The 24346-nt window shown below is 44.0% G+C and overlaps 1 protein-coding gene across 5 annotated transcripts in view; it reads right to left on the bottom strand.

Annotated features, from left to right (window-relative positions):
* Nucleotides 1-24346, bottom strand: part of FGF14 (fibroblast growth factor 14) — a 718038-nt gene that overhangs the window by 182659 nt on the left and 511033 nt on the right. The window contains exon 1 of one of the 5 annotated variants that reach the window (XM_059042416.2): nucleotides 1767-1979. The exons of 3 other annotated variants lie outside the window; for them this stretch is intronic. In XM_059042416.2, coding sequence (XP_058898399.1) covers nucleotides 1767-1959 — 193 coding nt within the window. In that variant the 5' untranslated portion in view covers nucleotides 1960-1979. Of the gene's footprint in view, nucleotides 1-1197; nucleotides 1254-1766; nucleotides 1980-24346 lie in introns of those variants that run through there. One more of the 5 variants, XM_059042420.2, reaches the window with a different exon arrangement.

The following is a 24346-nucleotide window of genomic DNA, read 5'->3' on the forward strand; positions in this document are numbered from 1 at the left end:
AAAAGCAAACCCTCCTTCATCACCCGATATGACACAGAACATGTATTGTTCATATCTATAAAATAATCTACTGGTTTATATTTAAAGAACATGCACTAAGTTTTCATCATCATCTATATTAAACTGTCCTATCCGGAAGAAAATATGTTTATTTACTTCAAATAGATGGCAACACTGGAGCTCTACCTGGGGAAAACTGTTCTAAAAGATAATCAGCTGAAATTAGGGGAGAAGCAAATATGTTAAGTCATGATAATGTGACCCTCCGTGGGTCGACAATGTCTGAAACAGTTGAGTTGGTCTTATAATACCAAGGTTTGCTGGATCAGCCTCTAGGCTAAAGTGTAAAATTAAAGTCCATTTTTCTTAATAGCTTCTACACTGGTCTGAAAATATTGTCCCCGACGCCTTCCTCATGAAGTTCCTTCTTTTATTAGCTATATAATTTATCTACCTTAAAAATTCCATTCTGATTTTCCTCAGATGTTTGCCTTCTAAGCTGGATTCCAAGAGCAAGTAACTCTAATTTCTAACTGTGACAATGAGCGATTTAAAAAAAAATTTAGTTCTAGTCTTTGTTTAAAGAAGCACTGAAACTTTCGGGCGTAAATCTGCAAATGTGTGGGACACACACACACACACACACACACACATTCACATAGATACACACGTACAGCATATGCTTCTCTCACACATCTTTGGAACAACAGGGAACTTAAAATAAATACAGCTGGGTAGCAGGAATATAATGTGCTGGGCAAACATATACTCCTATTAATGCAAATATATTCTTGAGTGTTTCCTGCCGGGCCCACTGAGTAATGAAAAGCAAGCAATCCCCGTTTCTCCCACAAAACACCCCACATGCTCTCCAAACCACCCCCCCCCCCCTGGCAACTGGATGTGGAGAGGGGCGGAAAGGAACAAAAGGCGCTGGGCTCCGGCCCAGGAGGGAGTCGCCTTCTCAGACCCTGGCATTTTAAAGGCAGCAACGGAAGGTCACGCTGGGCACTATCTATCGCTCAAAACATATGGATAGTAAGTAAGGCAAGCGTTAATAGTCATCCGTATGTAGTAGCTGCTTCTTTCGCCTCACGTAATTCGCGAGTCCTTGAATCGAAACTACCACGCAGGAGGGATGGGTCCGCCAAACCCCCAAAGGGCCTCGTTCTCCGCCCCCTGCGCCCCTCTCCTCACCCCAAGATGCGACCCAGGGCTGCAGAGTGACCAGCGCTGCCCGCGAAGCAAGCAGCCTTGCCGTAAACCTCCGCTGAGCCGGCTCTCAGCTCCGGCAGCCCCTCGGCTCGCTTCGTACCCCGGCCCCCGCTGAGCGCAGGCGGGGACCAGCCCCTCCGCCACGGGCCGGGGGCCGCGGGGGCTCCGGGAGGGTCGGGAGGCCCGGCCCAGGAATCCCCGGCACCCCCCGCCGGGCTGGCAGCAGCCGGCGGGACCCCGAGGGGAGCCAAGACCCTCGAAGGAGCTTTTCCCTGCGAGTCGGCCCGCATCGGACTCGGGGAGCAGGGGGCGGCGGCGGGCGCGGGCCAAGCTGCCGGCGCGGGGCGCCTGGGCTTTGCAGGGGCTACAGGTTGCCCGGGGGCAGCGGCCCAGCTCCGGGGCGGCCGGCGCTCGAGCGCTCGGAGCGCGACTTGTGCTGCGGGGGGTGGGGGGGGTGAGACGGAGGGAGGCAGGGGAGCCCGCCAAAGCCCCCCGCAGGCAGGGCGAGGGGAGACCCGAGGGCGCGCCTCCCAGCCGGGACCCACACAGACCTTGGCGCCGCCACCTGCGCTTCTTGAGGCCGAAGATGCGCACTTTGGAGAAGATGTCCACCAGGTTGCCGTTGCAGAGCCCGCGGTTCCTGCTGGGGCTGCTCCGCCTCCTGCCGGCCGACGGCCGGTCCCAGTGCTGCTCGCGCGCCTGCCGCTTCTGGCGGATCAAGCCGCTGGCGATGGCCGCGGCCATGGTGGCCCGGGGCCGGGGCCGGGGCCGGAGGCGGGCGGGGCCGGGGCACGCGAGCTGGGGACGCCGGAGCGGGAAGGGCCGGCCAAGAGGGCAGGCCGCAGGGCCGGGGGCCGGGCTGGCGGCGCTCAGTGCCGCCCGGGACCCATCGCCGTCTCCGCGGAGCGCGGGGCCGGGCCCGCGGATGCGCCCGGGGCGCGGCGGGGCGCTCGCCGGGAGCCCGAGGTCGTGCCCGCCGCCGCGGCCGCGTCCGAGCCGGGACTGGGGCTGGGGCCGCGGGCGCCGCCGCTCGCGCCGCCTCCCTGCCCGGCCCGCCTCCCGGGCGGGAGGTCGAGCCGGCCGCCTTCTTCCCGGGCAAGGAAGGGGTGGAGGGCGGGGGCCGGCCGGGCCCCGCCGTCGGTCCGCCCAGAGCGCGCCGGGCGGGACTCAGCGCCGGCCTCGAGCGCCCCCGCGGCCGCTGCCGCCCGCTCCCGGAGTCCGCCGCTGACCGCCAGGTGCCTTGGAGCTCAGCATCCGAGAGCGCAGTCTTCTCCCCGGGGCTCGCTAACCAGAGCGCTCCGTCCGCACCCCGCCGCCCCCCCCTGCCGTCCCCCTCCTCTGCCAGTCTTCGGAGGGAAAGAAAAAGGTGTATATAATAATGACTTTCAAAAATACTAATAATGCCGTAAAAGCAAAGCTAAAACGGATGGCAGGGGGCGGGGTTCCGAGAGGCTGAGCCAAAGCGGGTGGAATTGAAGGAATTATCCGTGCGCTTTTTCTTGGATGAAACTCGCCAGGTCTCCGAGGCTTCCGAGGCTTGGCGAGGGCTCCTGGATCTTAACGTGCCTCCTGGTCCACGGAAAGTCGCAGCCGCGCTTGGCACGCGAAGTGGTTTCCGCCCTCCCCGCTAATCCCTTCGGCACCGGAGCCTCTCCAGCCGGGAAGGAGGAGGGGGCAGGAGGGAGGTTGGGAGGGGGGGAGAGTGTGCCCCGAGGAGGGAGGCGCCTCCACTCCCCGCCTAATCCACCCAAACTTGCTGGACTCTCCCTTCTGCTCCCAGGAAAAGTAGGCTTGTCATTTTGAAACCGCAGCAGAGCAAGAAAGAGGGAGGAGGGAAGGGGACACGACGTGGAGAGGTGGTGTGGAAAGACCCCCCCCTCCCAAATTTGCTCTCTAGCACTTGGAGGAAGCGACGGCAGCGGCCACGCGATGCTGAAGAAGCCACCACAGAATATTAAGGGCGGGCGGGGTGTCACAGTATTCCAGCGACAACACAAAGCAGCCAGACTGAGGGACACCCCAGTTCGAGCTGCCGTCTTTGGCGTCCCTGGGTAGGGAGCCAGGGAGCAAAGCATATGAACTGTGTCTGAAATTCAACTACAACAGCCGCTGCCTCTTCTCCTTGATTTCCTGTCTGTGTCCTGGCAGCATTCTGTCATGGGTATAAACCCAAATAGGAAGGTCCAGGAGGAGGGGAGCAAGTGGAGAGCACCCTAGAAAAGGAGGTTGGGAGAGAAAGAATTCGTGCTTGGATGCATACAGATCTTTGGTTCCCAGGACACACTCTGAGCCACAGAATTATGAGGAGCGTTTGCTCCTGTGGCTTCTTACCTTTTCCTCTTCCCTTTAGACGGTTTGCTTATCGAAGGGAAAGAAAAGAGACGCACAAACTAGACTTCTCGCAATGCAGTGTGAAGAACGGAGGAAAGAAAACTCATCTGATAATTGGTACTTGTAACAATCACTTTTCTGGTGACCGCTTTAGAGCTGGAAAGAGGAGAGACGTGCTCGGAAGTCAGCCCTGGGAGCAGTTGTGAACCAACACCCACTTTCTCTTTGCCTCGGGAATAGGCAGAAAAGTACTACAGAGACTTGCAACCAGGCAAGTGGGAGAAGTTCAGACAAGGGCTGATTACAGGGAGGCTAGACACCTCCTGCTCTAGGGAACGTATCCACAGTCTCTCCAAGGAAGCAATTAGTGCCCAGCTGTTTTTCACTGTATTTACTAATAAGCCTCTCTTGGGGAAGAGAATTTCGTCTAAGAGGAGTGTGTAGATTTGGGTCCAATGCAGATTTCATTGGCTTTAGGATAATGTATATACTATTTAACATTGAAGAACATACTCCGTAAGCTTATTTTCCCCCACCTTACCATGTTTTATCTACGTGAAATCTATATATATGTAACAACTACGATTATTAAAAGGAATATGCATGAGTAATTTCCCCAGGCATTTGCAATCCTTAATCTCCTATGAGATAGAAAAAGTGAAGAAAAAAGGGTGTGTTAACTATTTTGCTGAATGTCTACCTTTTTTTTTTCTGTTTTACATGTCTTTGTTCTTACATGTTCACTAAGTGCATTTAGTATTGCCATGCTCTTGCTTGAAAAGGGAAGGACATTTGCAGAGATGGATACGTCTAAGAAAAGGCTATTCAAGTGTTTCTTTTAAGAAATTCACCGAAATAAGTCGTATTGAACAGAAATAGTAGCTACTCCTACCTTCCATTATTGAAGAGTGGCTATCGGGACATTTCAGACAGTACAGATTGGAATTTCCGAACGACTTTACCATTAAAGCAAACATACTTACCTAAAGCTAGTAATGAGTTTTTCAAAGAAGCAAAATGTTAAGTATAGTGACCCTTTTCAATCTAGTACAACTGCCCCAAATTACATAACCTAGTTAGCTTCTTGTTTTTTTTTTTTTAATCCTCGTGATATATGTGTGTAGTATAATAATTTGAACAGAGTGAGATGAAGCTGCTTCTTATTATAGCTGTGTTAATTCTTTTCTTTCAGGCATTTTCTTACAATTCAGGGTCCTCCCCAATTCCTTGGATTATACAATCCAAGGCAAGGTCTGGTTTTTGTCTCCTTCGGACCCCTCCCGTCAACGCCCAGCTGCGGTTCAGCACCGCGGACAAGGATCCGGCCACAGCCAGGGCGCGCGGAGAGCAAAAGCAGGTTCCCCCGAGCGTGGGCGCGCTGCTGGCTGCGAGAGGCTCCGAGACTCTCCGCCCTTAAAAGCCACCCAAGGCGGGAAGGGGGTTAATCCTCACGGCTTCCACTGGCATTAATAACCCACCTTGGAGCACGAAGCTTTTCAGCTTTTTGAGAACCAAGAAATACTCTTTCTTTGCTGATTTATTCCAACCCCTCAGTCTCGGGGCGTCTGCTCAGAGTGTGAATTTCACAAGCCTCAAAGGCTTCTGTCTTAGGTGGTTTCTGGTTTTAAGGGAGCATGGGGTGGGGGGCAGCACTTGGGCTAATCAGGGTCTTTCAGCTTAATCTCTACGTTTTCCTTTTACCTCCCCCAAACGCTGTTTAGTTGTTTACAGACAGAGAGAGCTAAGCGAAAGAAAACGCAAGAGAGCCATCTGCTGTCTTAAACTGTGATAAAAGCGTGTGCAAAAAACCACGGTGAAAAACCGTTCAGGGCGGGTGACCCGAAATCCATACCTTGCTGTAATTCGGGAAATAATGTTACACTCATGAGAACCGCCTCGGTGTCGTTCATTTCACCTCTGAATGTACAAAAACAAACAAGATAGCACTGACCAGGTAGAGTGTCTCCTGACCAACCTGTCAGGAGTCCGAACCCTGATTTCAGACAGTCTCGCTCATTTCCGGATTTTGCTCCCTCCTGGCTCTATAATGACCTCCAGCGAGTTGCTTCAGTTTCTCTCAGCCTCAGTTTCCTCAACTCTAAAACTGACATGCTAATAAAAATCTCCTTTTTAATTCTTGTGAGGTTAAATTTAGTAAATGAATGTAAAGATCCTTCTCCAGTGTCTGGTACACCCTCAGTGCTTAAAAATGACAGCTATTATTGTCATGATGTCCCAGGTCACTCACTTCTATCTCGGAAATTCTTTTCCAATTTCCATGTCTCTTTCAAGATCAAAATGTATGCATTCCCATGTATATTTCCTCACCTCCGAAGTGGGTACTTGAAAAGATTTTAAGTAATTAGAAATGTAAAAATTATTTTGTTTTGGCAAAAGAAGTCCAAGGTCAAACTTTGGTTCATAGTTGACTAAATCTGTGAACTTAGCTCTGTAAGGCTCTTTCCCCACTCACTGAATAGAGATAATAAAAACATTTCCCTCCCTCACAGAGATGAATATGTGTGCCTATGAGAAAAGAGTTCTAAAACTGTAAAGTGCCCCACAAGCATTAGTTCACTGGAAGCTGATTATTCAGCTACTTCCCCGTGCTCCCAACGTCTCCAGAAGATGCCGTGCTCCCTTTGGCCCCTCTGCTTTGCATATGCTGTTCCTTCTACCTGGGACACTTCTACTGCCTCTTGCCCACACCCGCCTTGGTAATATAAAACAGTAGCTAGGATCACAATTGGAGTAAAGCAATCATAGGCTTGACTGTGCATCCTTGATCAATTCATCTAAACCTCTCTCAGTTTCTATTTCCTCTTCTGTAAAATGGTCACAATAATGCAATAGGGTTATCATGAGGATTAAATGAGAACATGTATATAAAACACAGCGGTGCCTGCCAAATAGTGCAAATTCCATAAATGATATATATTAGCTACTGGTGATCATTTAACTCATCACTCAGGTCTTCATTTCTTCAGTGACCAAGTCCTACACTGACACTTCTATGAAGATGTCGGGTAGGCATCTCGGGCTTAACATGGCCAAGATAAAACTCATTCTTCTTTCTCAAAGCTGCTTTCCAATCTGCCCCATCTCTGGAATGACATCTCCATTCTTCTTCCTCCGGCCCCAAAACTTGGGCATCATACTAATCTCATTTCTTTCTTTAGCACCTCTTATGTAATTAATTCCTCAACAAAATGTATTCACTCTATCTTCAAAATAGATCTACCATACGATCACTTCCCACTATATGCACTGCTACCTGCCACCATGATGTTTTGGACTATTACAATAGCAATCGGATTGGTCCCTTGGGACTCACCCTTGATCTTTGATATGCCTTCAACACGGTGACCGAAGTGTTAAAGGTATAAATCAGATTATATTACGCCTCGATTCAAAATCCTACACCTCAGTAGAAACCAAAGTCCTCACAGCGCCTACAAATCATGCTCCATGTGATTCGTATCTCTCATCTACCTTCGTTTGTTATCTGACACCGTCTCTGCTTCTCTCTTCATTCACCAGTTGCCTTCCTCAACCTACCTGGCACGTTGCTATGGCAGGACTTCTGTGCTTGCTCTTTCATCTGACTCTCTCACCTCCTGCAAAATCTTTGCTCACTTATTATCATCCCAGTTGAGATCTTCTCTTACCGATCTAGCTAAAATAGCAACCTCCAAACACAGCCAATCCCTTCTTCTTTCCCTGATTTAAGGTTCTGCATAGCAGTCACAACTTTTAAAAATTCTATGTATTTTTAACATATATTTTAATATGTATCTTATTTATTTGGACTATCTTGCTCCTTCAAAACGCAAGCCTAAGAGGGAACATATTTTGTGTCTCATTTGTTGACTGCCACATAGCCAGTTCTTAAAATGGGGCAAGGCAGAGTAGGGGCTTAAAGAATTAACAAGTTGGATACAAAGACAGCCAAACAGTGAACACCAAATACGAGGAACAGAAAATCTTGCTTAGCCCCGTCTGTCAAGGATGAATTACCCCCACGGTGCTGGATCTCTTTAAGAGAAGAAAGAAATCTAAAATTCTATTTGGAATATACACAATGTCAACCCTGTAAATAGGATATACAGAGAGTCCTCTAGACTTTGCTTGATCACTTAGGCTCAACTTAACATGACATGTAATTTATTTTTAAACCAAAACATTAGCAAAATACTTAATATGAAAAACCCATGACAATTCTCTATTAGATATTGGGCTGGCCAAAAAGTTTGTTCGGGTTTTTGTACGATGGTATGCAGAACCCGAACGAACTTCTTGGCCAACCCAATATAATCATATATTTACATAGGATTTAAAATAACCATTTCAATTATTTAAGACCTAAACCTTCAAGTAAGTTAATGTTCCAACAAGAACAATGACAGTTATATTGTGGCTTCCTAATACAAGTTGTTCATCATCACAACCTTCCCGATCACCATTCTACATTCCTGAGACGACATTTGTTTGAGTTTTGAGTTCCAACAGTGATTCTTGGGGCTTACTGCAGGCTGTGAGACTGACTTCACTTGGATTGGAGAGGACAATGCTACCGATCTTTGTGACCCATCCCGCCCCCCAATACACATCCTGTTTTCTCCCTTGCTTTCAGGCTGCCAATTGACAATATGCCCCCTTTTCAAATTTGTTACATTGGATCAATCATTGGAAACCAGATGAACATATTTGATCATCTATAAATTAAAAAGTAAATAAAGCCTAAGGGAGGAGAATATGTAAACAAGAAACAGCCTTATTTTTTTTATTTATTTTTTTTTTTTGCGGTATGCGGGCCTCTCACTGTTGTGGCCTCTCCCGTTGCGGAGCACAGGCTCCGGACACGCAGGCTCAGCGGCCATGGCTCACGGGCTTAGTTGCTCCGCGGCATGTGGGATCTTCCCGGACCAGGGCACGAACCCGCGTCCCCCGCATCGGCAGGCGGATTCTCAACCACTGCGCCACCAGGGAAGCCCAGCCTTATTGCTACTGATTTCATTATGTAAAGAGCCTCTTCCCCTTGCCTTCTGCGTTTTTGTTATATTCTAGTTTATTTTATTGAGTGGGTTGCTTAAATTACAAACATGTGAGTTTTTGTATGGTTTACTAAAAACAGGTACATTATTTCAACTTCAAATAAACAAAAAACTCTAAAGAACATATTTTGTGACACTGATGTCCTTATTAAATGTTAACACTTCTTATTTTCACAAAGTAACAGTCTACCTATTTCTCTTCATATATGTCACTGCCACAGCCATTATTCCAATGTAACCAAATTCATCGGATCTAAGAAACCATTGACTTTAAGATGCATCATTTAGCTACAAAGGAAAAAAACCATTTTGTTCAACTATGTCACATCATAGATTACAAGATGTATATCAATTTCAGAGATATTTATTTAAGAAAACACCTTTGCATCTTAGACTCAATGAGATGGGGTATAATGGGACTATGTAAGTCTGTAAGTGGGACTGAACCCTTACTAACCCTGTCATGCTCTGTATTTTGCTTAGACATCATACATCTTTTGGTTAAAATAGATTTTAAGTGCTTCAGAGAAACTGTGTTCTGAAATATCTTTAGTTTCATTATTATTGTTGTTGTTGTTTTAATTCTTTTATCTCCCTGTGAGTCTGAATTGGAAGGATAGATAGGGTGGAAACAAATATTCCTCAAATATTTCCTGCTTACTTATTTGATCATCTCCACACAATAAGCGACTCACTCATGTTGTCACATGGTTCCCTTTGTGAGTCAATCATTTCTGAACACTTAAAATTAAGGATAAAATATGAAGGCCCAACATTTTTTCACAAATAAGTTATCATAAATAAATTTGGGATGAGCTTGAGTAGGGTTTAAAAGGATACATTGACATTTATGTTTTCACCCTTTGTTCTGGATTAAATGGGTTTTATTTGAAAATGTATGAGGTGATTCTGAGAATTTAGTCAATACTGATGACACTTTTCATTTTTTACTCATTTGGAAGAACATCAAAAAGTAATGTTAAGATGCACTTGGGACAAATTTTCAGGTAGTTAATTAAGAATGAATGTGTATCCCTTCCTTATAATTCAAGTTCAAAACCTTATTTTATTTTTTCTGTGATAGTATTATTGACCTTTATTTTAGATTCAAAGGATAATCGAAATGAATGTTAAAGTGTTTTAAGTTAGATTTTTCAAGAAGTAATTGATTGCATTAATGTTATAACAGTCTTGTTGATTAATTTTGCTGGATATATTTATTTCTCATAGGGAACAGATTTCCATCTATTTTAAAAAAACCCGGAAGGAATTTTATTGTCACTTAATATTTTGATTTAATAAAGAAAAAGTGGAAACTATTGGTACCGAAAACTTGTGAACATTCTTACCTATAGAAGCAATACCAGATTGATATAAGCAGATGGCTTCGCTTTACAAATCTAGTGTATTTTTAAAATCTGGCTAATATGTTGGAAAAATACTCTCAGTGGTTTCCAGCCTGCTTTATTAAAGTGAACCCAAAATGTGCATAGCATTCATTTCAGAGTTGTGAGCAATGACTTATCTTTCCTCACTCTACATGAGTTGTGGGAGATGATAGTAACATCGATTTAACGATATATCAGTGAATTGGGTTTTTAAAAAGAATACTGAATATATGTGTCGATGGACACTCAGGTTGCTTCCATGTCCTGGCTATTGTAAGTAGAGCTGCAATGAACATATATACAATGGAATATTACTCAGCCATAAAAAGAAACGAAATTGAGTTATTTGTAGTGAGGTGGATGGACCTAGAGTCTGTCATACAGAGTGAAGTAAGTCAGAAAGAGAAAAACAAATACCGTATGCTAACACGTATATATGGAGTCTAAAAAAAAATGGTTCTGAAGAACTTAGGGGCAGGACAGGAATAAAGACTCAGACGTAGAGAATGGACATGAGGACATGGGGAGGGGGAAGGGTAAGCTGGGACAAAGTGAGATAGTGGCATGGAATTATATACACTACCAAATGTAAAACAGATAGCTGGTGGGAAGCAGCCGCATAGCACAGGGAGATCAGCTCGGTGCTCTGTTACCACCTAGAGGGGTGGGATAGGGAGGGTGGGAGGGAGACGCAAGAGGGAGGAGATATGGGGATATATGTATAGGTATAGCTGATTCACTTTGTTATAAAGCAGAAACTAGCACACCACTGTAAAGCAATTATACTCCAATAAAGATGTTTAAAAAAAAGAATACTGAATATTTCAACAGAAAAAATTATTCAATTTCCAACAAAAGGAGAAATGAACTTCATTTATATTCTCAATGCGAAGATTCTGTGTGCACTTATGATAATAGCCTTATCTGCATTTAACATTGTAACCAATTTATGTTCAATGATTACTAGAATGGTCACTTTCATGGCAATTAAAGGTTCCAGGTTAATTATGTTATTTGTATGTAGTATAAATGGGCTAAACACATATATGAACATGTGCACCCATGCACATATGCACACACATACACATATGCATGTGCCAAAACACATAGCTAAATTCATAACTCTGGTAAAGACAATTGTTAAAGCATTAGTGATTTCCAAAGAAAAGTGACTCACAAATGCCCAATTCAAGAATCTTTTTTTCATTACCACCCTAAGAATGTAGACAATAGCTACCTAAATTCACTTTTGAAATTTTTCTCAATAATAGTTCAATGGAAATTAAGAATAAATTAGAGTATAGGTTTTGGCCATAATTCTTTGAACACAAACTGAGACTATGTCTCTCTCAAGTTATAAAGCACCTAAATAATATTTGTATAATAGTCTGTGAAGAACTTTTACACGTATTGAAGTGGGTGTCATGAGTTCCATTTAAGATAAATGTTAGGTACCAGAGTTGTTAAATGACTCTTATGTTTACAATGCTAGAAGGTGGAAGAAACAGATCTTGAGTACATCATTTTTCTACCAAGCTATCTCCATCCAGCTATTTAAAATTTGACTACCGGTCACAGCACCAACTCTAGGACGGAGACTCTCACATGAGTCTGGAGGACCCTTGGCATTTTCATAGATGGATTTAGGATTATCTGTGATTCCCCCTGACATTTGTACTGAAGGAAAAAAACGGGGCGCATGTGCATTTTTATGGAACCTGGGTTCACAGTTTTCATCCAGTTCTCAAAGTGACCGGATTCCAAAGCAAGAATGAGAATCACAACGATAGAGGGAGGGAAAGAAGGAACACACAACACCCAGTACTACATTTCTGACTATAAAAGTTAATACGAACTCATTAAGAAAAAGTTGGAATATAAAAATAAATGATAAACAGAATCACCTCTAACCTTGACATTAAAAGTTTCGGTGTATTTCTTCTGGTTAAACAAAATCATTACATGAAAATTTGCTCTCATATTTTTGGCACACTTTCGTGACTAAGAAACACACTGAGGTAAAAGCCAGTGTATCATTCATACACTTTAGCTACATGAAGTCCATCAGAAACTACCATATTCTACACTCGATACTCTCTAAAAGCTCTTTACAACTCAAAGATCACCTCCTTCTAAGTCATGCTCTAAGTGTTCTAACCTCTGGGACCAATCCTTGCTTTAGTTTTCAGAGTCTTAGGAAGTCTAGCTAAATAACTTAAGCCTTAGGGTTCTGAAAAAAAATTGCTATTTATCTCCTTCTAATCTGGGAATCTACTTCTAAAAACTGCATGTGAAAGTAATTTCCAAAGTAAAATGCACTTAAGAAATGTTATCATTACAAGTTGATGCCATTTTGCGGGTTCAGCAGAACCTAGTTCCCACTTTGTACTTAAGAACTAAACAATAATATCCTTACATGGATGCCCTGAGTCCTTCTCAGTAACCTACAATATGTTTCCTATTGCTTCTGTGACAATTTGCCACAAATTTAGTTGCTTAAAAACAATACATTTATGCTCTCGCAGTTCCGGACGTAGGAAGACCCAAGTCAGTTTCGGTGGGTTTTGCTCAAGATACCTACAGAGCTGGTTCCTTCTGGAAATGACGAGGAAAGAAACTGCTTGTTTTTACTTCATTCCACGGCTCAGGGTCCTTTCCTTGTGGCATTCCAACCTCTTGCTTCTCTTGTCACATCTACTACTACTGATTTTGCCCCCATTCTGCCCCCTCTTCTAAGGGGCCTGGTGATGGCATTGGGCTCACCCAGGAACATCTCCCAGCTCAAGGGCTCAAGGGCTTTACTTTAATCACATCTGCCAGGTCCCTTTTACCATCTACACAGACAGTTGCAGGACTAGGGATTAGGACTTGGACATCTTCTGGTGCGGGGCAGTGGGGACAGCTATTACTCAGTCTACCAAGCCTACCCTCTATCTAAAGCACATGAAAATAGAGCCCTGCCTAGCATTGGATAATCACCACCCCCAACCCCAAGACTGCTCCAGAATGCCAGTTTTTAAACGAGAGTACTGTTTCCTACAAAATAGAATTCTTTTTAACAACAGCTGTTCACTGGATTGAACCTGACAAATGCACCCACGCTGCTTTACTCCCTGCTCTCAGTGATGTCCTATTATTGGCTGGGACTCTCTGATACCACCTGCTTACCTGAATTTCTTATGACTTTAATTACTGCATCTCAGAAAAAAAAAAAAAAAAAAAAAAAACAGTACAGCAATTTTCAGACGTTGTGGAAACAGAGCCGTCTTGTTCCCCTGTGGGTTCTGAGGATGCATTTTCTGAGTCACACATAAATCCATGAAGAATTTAATTCCCTGAGTTTATAACAGGCCTTTCATGAGATTTAGGGCCATAGAATTGAGCTGAATAAAACTAAAGCTAAACATGTGATGCTCTACAAGATGAGATTCAGGGCCTGCGGCTATCACCAAATGAAGGAAATAGATTCAGAAAGTCTTTTTTTCCCCATTCCATTTTCGTTTTTATTTAGCTCTAGGGATAGGAGGTAATTGCTGTTTCCTTTCAGAAATTTAGACTAGCTCCTTAGGTAAGGTTTTGCCTTCACTCTAGATTTGACACTGACTACAAATGAAAGGTATCATTGAAATTAAAGATTTTTTTAAAGGAATCAGAAATATTTTTCAGTGAGTTTGATATGGACAGAGGGACAGAGAAGGAGGAACCTCAGAAACAAAGAATAATTTCAGGCAGAACGTCATGGAGAGTTTTAAGTAAACAAATTCTGTGGCCCTGGTCTCTACATGTCTCTTTGCTCACTCCCTTGGCCCTTTTTCCCTTTTTATGTTGTCACTCACTTTACCTTCCTCTGAGTCCCTACAGAGGTTTGAAACTGGTTTCTAGAGATGACAGCATCCAATGGTTGCAAGAAGTCTTTGGCTGTGAGTCTGGAATAGCAGCTATCCTACTCTGCAGGCAAATATATATAATTTGAAACACCGAGACATATCAGTAAATGGGTCTCTTCCCAATGAACAGGGATAAAGGGTCCAAGCAGAATTATTCTTCCCCCAGATACCTAACTGGTGCAGCCACCTGGGCTGAGGAGGAGAGAGCCCCGGTCACGCTCATAGACCTGTGTGCACCCCCGCATAAAATGGGCTTAGTGATCTTCTCCAGGGATCTAGTTCTAGCAGGACAAGTCTCAGATTAGTTTATGTCAGGGAATTCTGACTACAAACAGGGGACAGCGATTTCACATGTCTTTATACTATGAAGATTTGATTTTGGCTCTTGGTGCCCTGCTACAAGAGCCAGACAGATGCTCAAGTGCTGCGTTCTACTTTTCAGGTTACTTAGGCAGATAAACCAGGGGTCCTGATGCCCAGACCTTTATTGTAACTTCTTCACGTGCCCTCTGAAGGGGCACTGTACCCTCCGCCTCTGTAAATGCGTTGCCACCAACTCCCAGCTTCTCAAGCTTCCGGGGACGATCTCTTTGCCCCCCAAACACGCCCAGCCACCCGAGGGCAGGGCTCCGGACCCCAGGGCTCGCCTTCCCCAGGGCCTGGTACATGCGGATGCTTCCTAGCTACTCACTCAGTGACTGGGGAACAAAGGAAGACAGTAAGAAAGGAAGACCCTTGGGTTCTGGACTTCTGGTCTCTTTAATTCTCCACCCAACAGTAAAACACACCTGCCCTCAGGTCCCATTTCCAGCCCTCACCTCCTTTATCATCCCAGGTAACACTGTAACTTTTCAAACAACTTGAAAAAAAATTAAAAAAGAAAACCAAACCAGCACCTTCTCTGAAAGAAGCTACTCTCACGCTTGAAGCACTAAAAGAGGTCAAAGGGGCAGAGGTTTGTGGAGGTCTTCGGACCCCCCGATTTTCTGCTAATTGTTTCTGAGAAAATCACTAACAGGTGCATCAGAATCATATCTTATTCCTCAATTCCAATCACTTCTAGATTTGAACTGGAATCTTAATTTGTTATTATATCATCATTATTCCCTAACTTTAAAAGTTAGAACGAGAAGTAATCTTAGAGATGATCTAGTCTAATAACCGCATTTTACTGAGCAATAAACTCAACCCCAAGGAGGTTAATTAATAAGTTAATTAGTAAGTTAATTACAGTAAGTCCTCAACATACAAAACGAGTTCCGTTCCGAGAGCGCGTTCGTAAGTCCAACGCAGTTAGCCTGGGTGCCCAACTAACACTACAGTGCTGTGCTGTACTAGGTTTATAATACTTTTCACACAGATAATACGTTAAAAAACAAACAAACACAAAAAAAGAAAACATTTAAAATCTCACAGTACAGCACCTTGAAAAGTACACTAGTGCAGCCCAACCGCTGGCGCACAGGGGCTGGCATCGAGCGGACAGGCAAGAAGAGTGACTGGCTGGAGTCGGGGAGAGGAGGTGCGCGATGCTAGAGCTGACGGCTCGTCAGCAATAGGGGACGGAGGGCCAGCTGCAAGGTCGCCCACGCCTGACGCTGATGGCACACACGTTTGCATCTTTGAAAGTTCGCAGCTTGAAGGTTTGTGTGTCAGGGAATTACTGTAATAAGCTAACTGGAAGCAGCTCCAGGCCTGGATTCCGCGTCTCCTGATGTCCGGTGCAATGACCTGTGCATTGCACCTCTTACTTCTCAGAAGAGCTTGGCTACACTGGAGCAGACTGCCCATTATACGGTCCCCAGACAATTCTGGAACACAAATATCCTCTCTCCTTTCTGTTAAGTGCAGCCCCCCCCCCACCCCCCCCCCCTTTTTTTTTTTGCAGATACACCCACTATTCTTAAAGAACCCGAGTTGTCTACGAATTACTTCATCTGATTTGCAGAATGGGCCCCCTGCGGTCAATATTTTCATAAGAAGGTAGGTTTCATAAAGGCGTATGTCGTAAGTGACATAATCAGCCTCCATTCATTCAACCATCCACTCATTCCCTCCATTAACAAATCTATGGAGCACTAACTCTCCCTCCCTATGCTTGACCCAGTGTTCAGACAGAAATAAAAAGCGATTCTACCCTCAGGCAGCTCAGACCATAGGGGAAGAGGGCTTCATACATATGCGGGACTGAGTGTTAGAGATTCAGAGTGTAAAGCCTGCACAAGAAGAGTGCGGAGAGGAGCCAGCCTACCTGGTGGGGGTCAGGAAGGGTCTCCTGGAAATAGCAACACAGCAAAGCTGAGATTTAAATGAATGAATGGATGAATGAATGAATGAATGAATGAATAAAAGACAGCAGGCGTTCCACCAGGTACACGGGAGGGGCTTGGGATTTCCGAAGGCACGTGTCAAGTGAGGTAACCCCAAGTTAAGACACAGCTTCACATGTGCAGTTAAGTGAAAACTGTTTCATACACCGACAGGGCCCGATCTGCGTTGGGGGGAAGAGTACAAAGAGCCTTAGCTGGTGACCATATTAGGAGTTACTGGGGGAAACTGGCACCAGCACTAGAACCAGCTGAGCATATAAATATTATGTAAGGATACACAGAGCAATGTATTTCCATGTATGTTTGCGATATGATCCACTTACTCACCTGACCATTTTCATGTCATGTCACAATTCTCATGCTGCCCTTTATCCACACTTTTCTATCAACCTGAGAGCCAGGGTCACTGGAGTTAAATTGTACACAAAACAGTATCTCTGTGACATATGTCATTAAACAGATGTATATACACATAAAATAGACTGAAGGGCAGTATTCGCAGCGTTTATCCGTGGGTGGTGGGTTATAGCTGTTTATATTTTTTATTCTTTGTACTTTTCCCCCAATTTTTCCCAAGGAGCATGTGCTAACTTCATAACCGTAAAATGTTGCCTTTTTAAAAACAGAGGTATCGATTTAGAAGAAATAGGAGGACAACACATACACAAAGGAGAAAGTCTTCACGTTTAGCCGTGGATATCATTAGCTGATGAGATTGTTCTTTCTTCTAAATTGCAATTAATTTTATTACTCCTTTTAAGGTGAGAACATATTCTATTTATACGGTATCAAAAGGCTTGAGTTTAGAATTCTTAAACATCAAAATCTTTCCCTTTCCCCTTCTGCTTTGAGAGATATAGAATTTTACTGTTCCAGTAAGATGACTCTAAAAACACAAACAAAACAACAAAAAGAGTAACATCGTTTTCCTTGAAAAATCAAGTTGCAATCTTTAAGACAAACTTCAATATAGATTTTTAGGATATGAGGAATATAATTCAGGGTTGAAAGTGTTTACAAGGTCTGGTGTCATCAAGAGCAAAAGTAATTTCCTGCAGTAAAGTATTGCTCTTTTTATGGCCATTCCTTGGCTCCTAGATAAACAGACCCAAGTTTAATTATAACACACTTATGCCCCATATCCCAGTATTGATGCTGTTACTGATAAACACAGAAATGCAACTCTGTCATTGGAAAACCCAGTTCTCATGATGCTGTCTCTGTATGGTTCTACAATCATCTCCTTTTTACCTTAGAGGGTTTCAGTTACTTGCAAAGTTTTCTCCATCAACTTTCCTGGCTAGATGTTATCAAAAGTTCAACCTCATCTTCCTCACAGAGGTAAATTATTTTACGCTGTAACAGTCCTTGACAATTCAGTCTAGATTAAATCACACACACACACACACACACACACACACACACACACACACACACAGTTAAATAAATATTGCTAAGCCCTCTGGGTCTGTCAGGAAATAAAAATTTCTTCCACACGGAGTTTCAGAGACTAGTTTGTTAAATTCACATTTACCCTTCCGCTCAGCATTTCCATCAAAGAGGCTTCAAATCATCTAGTCCTGTTTCATTCTAGCAACACCATTCAGGGGATGCCTGATCTCCTCTGGCATCCTCCATGGGCTGAGGACGCAACAGATCCAATGTCACCCTCTCCTTTCCAGATGGCTTGAAATCTAGAAGGTCCTTCCCAGTATTGGGCCTGAAGCCTGATTTTGTACTGCTCACTGGAAAAAAATATGTTTTCCTCTTCCACATGACCATCTTTAAGTGTTTTATTACAGAACACTACCGATTTCTGTCCCTCTAGCTTTCATACTTTTAAATGACATTGACCAACTCATGAGAGCGGTCACCAAGGTCATACAAAACCTAAAGGTTTCTTCTGCTTGTCTCTCGAGCTCAAGGGAACGCTTCCACTCTCGCCTCTCTGCTTCCTTTTGCCCGTGGCTTCCTAAGTCCTTATGTCCACCCTCACGTTGTCTCAGCGCCAAGTCTTGACGCCCATGTTTTCTCTAGACCTTTCACTGACACTTCAGTTAGTAGTTTACACTCACTGCCCTTGCCGTTTCTTCCAAGGATACATTTTGATGTTCTCTTTAGTTGCAAACACTAAGACTTCAAAATGAGGCTGCATTTATCTTAATTCCCTTAAAACCTCTCCCGGAGAGATTTTCGGCTTCACTGAGTCGGGGACCTTGTCTGCTTTGTTCGCTCCTCACGCCTGTTGCTCCCAGAGCCCGGCATCGTGTGTGGCCTCCAAAGTGATTCAGTGGCAGCTGGCGCGTGGCTTTGGAAGGTGGATGTCCTCTGGGTAAGCTGGACAGGGCGCTGACGGCCACATTAAACCTTCAGATCGGAGCTGCACACTGCAGAGACACGTAGGGTCGAGATCTCAGTTCCCTTCACTGTGCGGAGGGTCTGAAGAACAAGGTTGACCCAGCTTGGACTTGCCTTCAGCACCCCAAGTCTTCTTCACATCATTTCCTATATAAACTAGTTTATTATTTTAATCCAGTGGAGCTCGACAGCTGCTGTTCACGGGAATCACATAAGAAACGTAAAAAAAAAAAAAAAAAAAAAAAAAAAGAATCTTTGGGGGTGGTAGGTGGGTCCTAAGTATATATAAGTATATAGAGAACCTTCTCTAAAAGCTCTCCAAGATCCATTTCAAGTACTACGATATTAGGTAAATGATCAGAACATTCCATTAAAATTAAGAGTATATCTTTCCAAGATTTTCTGGAAGCTTATTCTTTCTTTCATATGCTGATCTGTAGCATTGCTCTGCAATTTTTCTCATATGGAAAAAAAAGTCCTTTAATGGAGGACAGTCTGGCCCGTTGGAAAAGAGGCAGGTTCTTTTTCTGATTTTTAAAAAAGGAAACCATAAATACATAAATAAGCAATATCATCACAGAATCTCATGGGATGGTTCTGGGCAAACTTTGGTTCTTGGATCTCTTGTAACTACTGGCTGAATTGAAATATGTTACAGGCAAGTTTTCTAAAATGAAGGAGCTTTTTTGTTTTGGTTTGGTTTTATAATTGAAGTTATTTGTCAATCAGTTGCACTTATTCACTTGTGCTAAGCTTCTCTCTTTTTTTTTAATTATAGCAAATTAAATTTAGAAAAATAAAGTACCTAAGAAAAATTCTGAGGGCAAGAATCAGGTTCCAAAATTCTAGTCAAAACATTTTTCCTCAGTGTTTAACATAGGGAACAAATTTAGAGGGAAGAGAAAACCGTAGTCACATGATTTTGAGATCAGTTTTGGTGAGGTGGGCAAAAGAAGCAGAGAGAAAGACGGAACAGCTAACCAGTTATCGTAACACCCCGAAGCCCTGTTTTCTCTCTTTTGTTTCTTTTTCCTTTTCAATCCTTTTTAGCCTTAATTTTTCACAGTATCCATCTCCATCTCTTTTCATTGATCATAACATGGAAATGACTGAATTATCATTAATAACATTGGTGATATTTTATATATTTTCTTCTTATTATTTTAAAGGCCAAGTTACTTTTATCCCTCAAAACATGTTCAAACAGATACATTAAAACTAACCAAAATTACTGATGCCCTTTTCCCGTGAAACACAATTTGTATGTGTTTGTAGTCAGAACGCACTCTCTGCTCAGCTCTAACTTCTCATTGTGTATAGAGGAAATGCTTTAATAGCAATAAATCAGAAATTGACTAATAGAAGATCTTCAGATTGTCTTTTGTGAATATGTCTGTTGAATCAGATTGAAGTAATGTTATTAATTATATATTGGTGTATTATCTAATTAGTTTATGATTCTAATTTCACATACTATTCTAATCTTCTCTACAGTTTAAGTAACTGATTATTAGTCTATGTATTATTATTGCTTTTAGGTACATAAATATGCAATACTACATACATACATGTTTTTGGTTTCTACAACTATGACTCAGAGCAGAGAATACGTTTTAATTTCACAAGTAATTTACTTTGGATTACAATTGTTGGCAAAGCATGAAACTATAAACGTCCATAACCAACTTGGTTAATATTCTCAAGTGATTACTTCTCTAGTAGCAAAGGGAAGATAAAAAACATTTTGCGTACTTGCAAGTTTCAGACTGTTAATTTGCTTCATCACTAAGGCAAGGAGGTAGACCTTGAATAAGCCAGTGACTCACAAGACAGAAGCCTTCATTTGATAAATAAATGTGGTCCATGCAACAGCAGAGAGCAGTCTCCAAGCTGCAGTGGTACTTGATGGCAGCTGGTTCTCCAAAACACAACATAAGGAAACAACCCAAATGTCCAGTGATAGGAGGACGGAAAACAAACTGCGGTATATTCACATACCCCCTGAAGAAGGACTCCTCCCCAGTTAAAAAGAATTCCAAATCTCTGGTATTCACGATAGCAAATCAACCTCAAAAACACGACGCTGAACACTTAAGGAAGCCAGTCGCAAACAAGTACAATCACGACTCCCTTTAAAAAGTGGAAAATGTTACCTATAGACATCAGAAGAGTCTGTCTCTGAGGCAGGGGGTTGATTGGAAAGGACAAGACGGAACTTTCCGGGGTGCTTGACATGTTCTTTGCCTTGACGGTGATGATGGGGATGTGCACGTTTGCCCCAATACACTGAGCTGTGCCCACTAAACCATCTGCACTTTCCTTGGTGTATGTTACACTTCCATTAAGTTCTATTAGAAGAAAACAAACAACAGCCAAAGCACCTACGCAGAGGACCGTAGCGGCAGGTCCTGTGAACAAGCGTGGCTGGCGGGGATTGGCTGGAAGGCCACACTGCCCCGCCCTCTACACCACCATCTCCATGAAAGACCCTCTGACCCTGGACGGAGACTGGGGGGAATATACTGTCCTCCTGGGGGTGGCTGGTAGCTCCACAGTCCAAACTGTGAGCAGGGAGACTCAGTTCTAGCTTTTGTTTTCGACTGAGTGAGATACAGAAGCACATTATGATAGCTCGAGCTATAGACACAGTACAATGAAGTAAAAGAAAAGAAAAGGCACTTACCCCCAAGAACGTATTTTAATAAAGCATTTCCTCCTAAAGTTGAAATGGCAACGGGAAGCTTATCACTTTTTACAATCAGATTCAGGCAAATTGTGAGACTGAGTTGATACGAGGCCAGGATCTCCCTTTCAACCCCTTCAGAGCCGCCGCGAGCCGCCACTTGGTCCCCTGGTACCCGCTGATGAGCGCTCACTAACCAGGCAACCTACCAACAGACCTGCCCAGCGCTTCCTGGGCCTGACACCCAAGCTGCCCCCAACCGCAAGCGCGACACTCGCAGATACACAGAACCCAAAAGATATACAGATGTCCGGCAAAGTGTCTCTTCCTCGTGGGGCTTCTAAGTTGTCATCTAGCTACTGTGACCAGTTAATCTGAAAAAGCATTAAGTGTATATGCCCTTTCCCTGCTCAGGTAAGGGGTTGTAATTCTTAGTAAAATATTTTTAACCATATTGTATAATCTCAAAAGAATAAGATACTGGCGGTCGTGCATCAGGTCACTGAAGGGGAGATTCTGAAGGCTGGATGGCGGTGATGGAAAGGTCTTGCCCGGATCTCAAACATCCTGCACAAACGAACGTTTACTGAGTGCCAGGCTCAGTAGCAGACCCATAACATACATTATTTCTTAATCCCGAGGCGGCCTTACAAAGCAGAGACCGTCCCTTCCACACCCCAGTTGGGGAAGCGAGGACGCTGCAGCGTGACAGTGTCTGAGCCCCCTGAGACCAGCTCAGAGCTGCTTTCTTAGCGCCCACACCATGAAGGTCATGAGAACTTATGTGGTAATGGAATGAAAAGAACTCCAAGGTGCTTGGAAGCTCACGTCTAGCAGCATTTTTACTGGGAAGAGTTGAGTTTTGAGGGATGCATTAATCCTGCCGCTTTCCCCCTGGGGCCCCGAAAGCCATGCTTCAGGCCTTCTGCCCCAACCCCTGACACAGTGCTGGGCAACAGGGCCACCACAGTTTCCAGAACCAAAGTCAGCAACACCAGCCCCCAGTATCATCCTTCTCCATGCGAGAGGCAGGCCACTGAGGATAACAAAACGTTGGCAATTCAGCTGGCTGTGGAAACCGCGGGATACAATATGTTAATTAGTGTCTGACCTAAAGGATCCAGATCCTTGGGCCACCGTGTGCCAAATCAGCAGGAGAAGTCTATCCTCAGGGAGCCTAGCTGCTCTCTTCCTGCAGTTCTTCTGTCTTACATTTCCCATTTTCCAGAGCAAAGGGAGTCATGTTGTTTGTTTACCACTAATACTTAGTACATGCTGGAAACTGTTGATTATGGCATTATGTCATAGTTCAGTCGACAGCATTCTGTCTTCCTTAGTTGGACATAAAATATCGTGCTTCTTGCAGTCAATAAAATGCAGTGATTAAAAAAGAAGATGATAGCTGTGGAAGACCAGGAACAGAGATTCAGCCCAAGAATTATGTTTCTAAAGAAGAATCCAGAACAATCAAAGAAGAAGCAATCATTGAAGATGACAGTGAAAGAAAACGTCCCAAAAAGGGAGGGGAAGAGGGGAAGCTGAGAGAATGAAACGGGTTCACTGGGTTCCAGGGAAAAGTAACTAAGAGAGACTCATACCTAAAAATATCCTGAAAACTTTTTAAATTAAAATAAAATACATGTTTTACACACACACACACACACACACATGCACATACCCATCCATCCATCCAGACCAAAAGCAGGCAGTAAAAATATCTATGAAGGAATAAAAATCATGCTGACAAAAAAATCAATGAACGATTGAACGAATGAGGGAATACTCCCAGAATACATAATTGAAATCCTTCCCGCAGAGACCTCATTTACTTTCCAGGGATGTTTGCAAATTCACGTTCTTTTTCTAGACAGGAGTATCACCGAGTACAAGAGAATAAATCAGCTCAGAAAGGCCAGATTGAGAGGGTGAGGAAGGGGGTCCCTGGGACGCCAGCCGAAGGAAGAGTGTTTTATACAACTTGAAACACACACAGACCCCCCCTCGCTTGGAAGGGTGGCACTGAAGTCTGTCACGGCGCCTCCAAGCCTTCCTCAACCTTGAAGGACGCTTGAGAAGACCTGACACCCACTGACACTGCGGATAAAGTTCTCTCTTTGCATCCATCTCCTTGTGTGAATTAAGGGAACCAACTGAAGACAAATGAATACGTGAGACTAATTCCTCACTTACGCGACATTTATGTGGAAGCTTTTTGTGGGGGTTGAATGGTGCTCTCCCCGGATTCAAACGTCGAAACCCTAACACACAGCGTCTCAGAACGTGACTGTATTTGGAAACAGAGCCTTTGCAGACAGGTCAAATTAACATGGGGCCCTTGGGGTGGGTCTTAATCCGATTTGACTGGTGGCTTATAAAAAGAGAAAATGTGGACAAAGAGAGAGACACCAGGGATGTGCGTACAGAGGAAAGACCGTGAGAAGACATAGCTGGAGGGTGGTCATTTTCAAGCCAAGGAAAGAGGCCTCAGGAGAAGCCAAATGTGGCATCTTGACACTGAATTCGCGGCCTCCAGAAGGGAGTTTATTATGAGAAGACAAATTTCTGTGGTCTAAGCCACCCAGCCTGTGGTACTTTGTTATGGTAACCCTAGAAAATGAATACACCGTTTGAAAGTAAACTCGCTCTTCTGTTAAATGGAAAAACTCTGAAGTCAGGAAAGCCAGCCTTCACACCTGTGGCACTGCTTAGACCAGGGGATGGCTTTATACAGGATTTCGACGTGCCGCAGAGGTCAGGTCGTTCCCCGGTTCGGCCTGCAACGTGTTGCTGTGTTGACTTCCATGGAGGTAAGACCGGGCAAATCATCGAGTCTTCATCTGTGACTTCACAGTCTGGGCTTGGAAACTAAGCCGATCTGTGCACATGGAGCACCATCCCCACACGACCAGAGGCCCCTTTTAGCGATTTGCCGAAGGCACAGCAATGAAGTCCGGTGGCACAGAGAGAGGCCACCCTGTGTATTGACCGGGAATTGTTTTTCTCAGTCAAGCGCTGTTAAAATTAATTATGGTGAACATCTGGTGAAGAATGTCTTTGCGAAATCAATGTTTACAATTATTCCCTCCTGCTCTTATTTCTT

The sequence above is a fragment of the Kogia breviceps genome, chromosome 16, assembly GCF_026419965.1.
Source record: "Kogia breviceps isolate mKogBre1 chromosome 16, mKogBre1 haplotype 1, whole genome shotgun sequence".
Lineage (NCBI taxonomy): Eukaryota > Metazoa > Chordata > Mammalia > Artiodactyla > Physeteridae > Kogia > Kogia breviceps.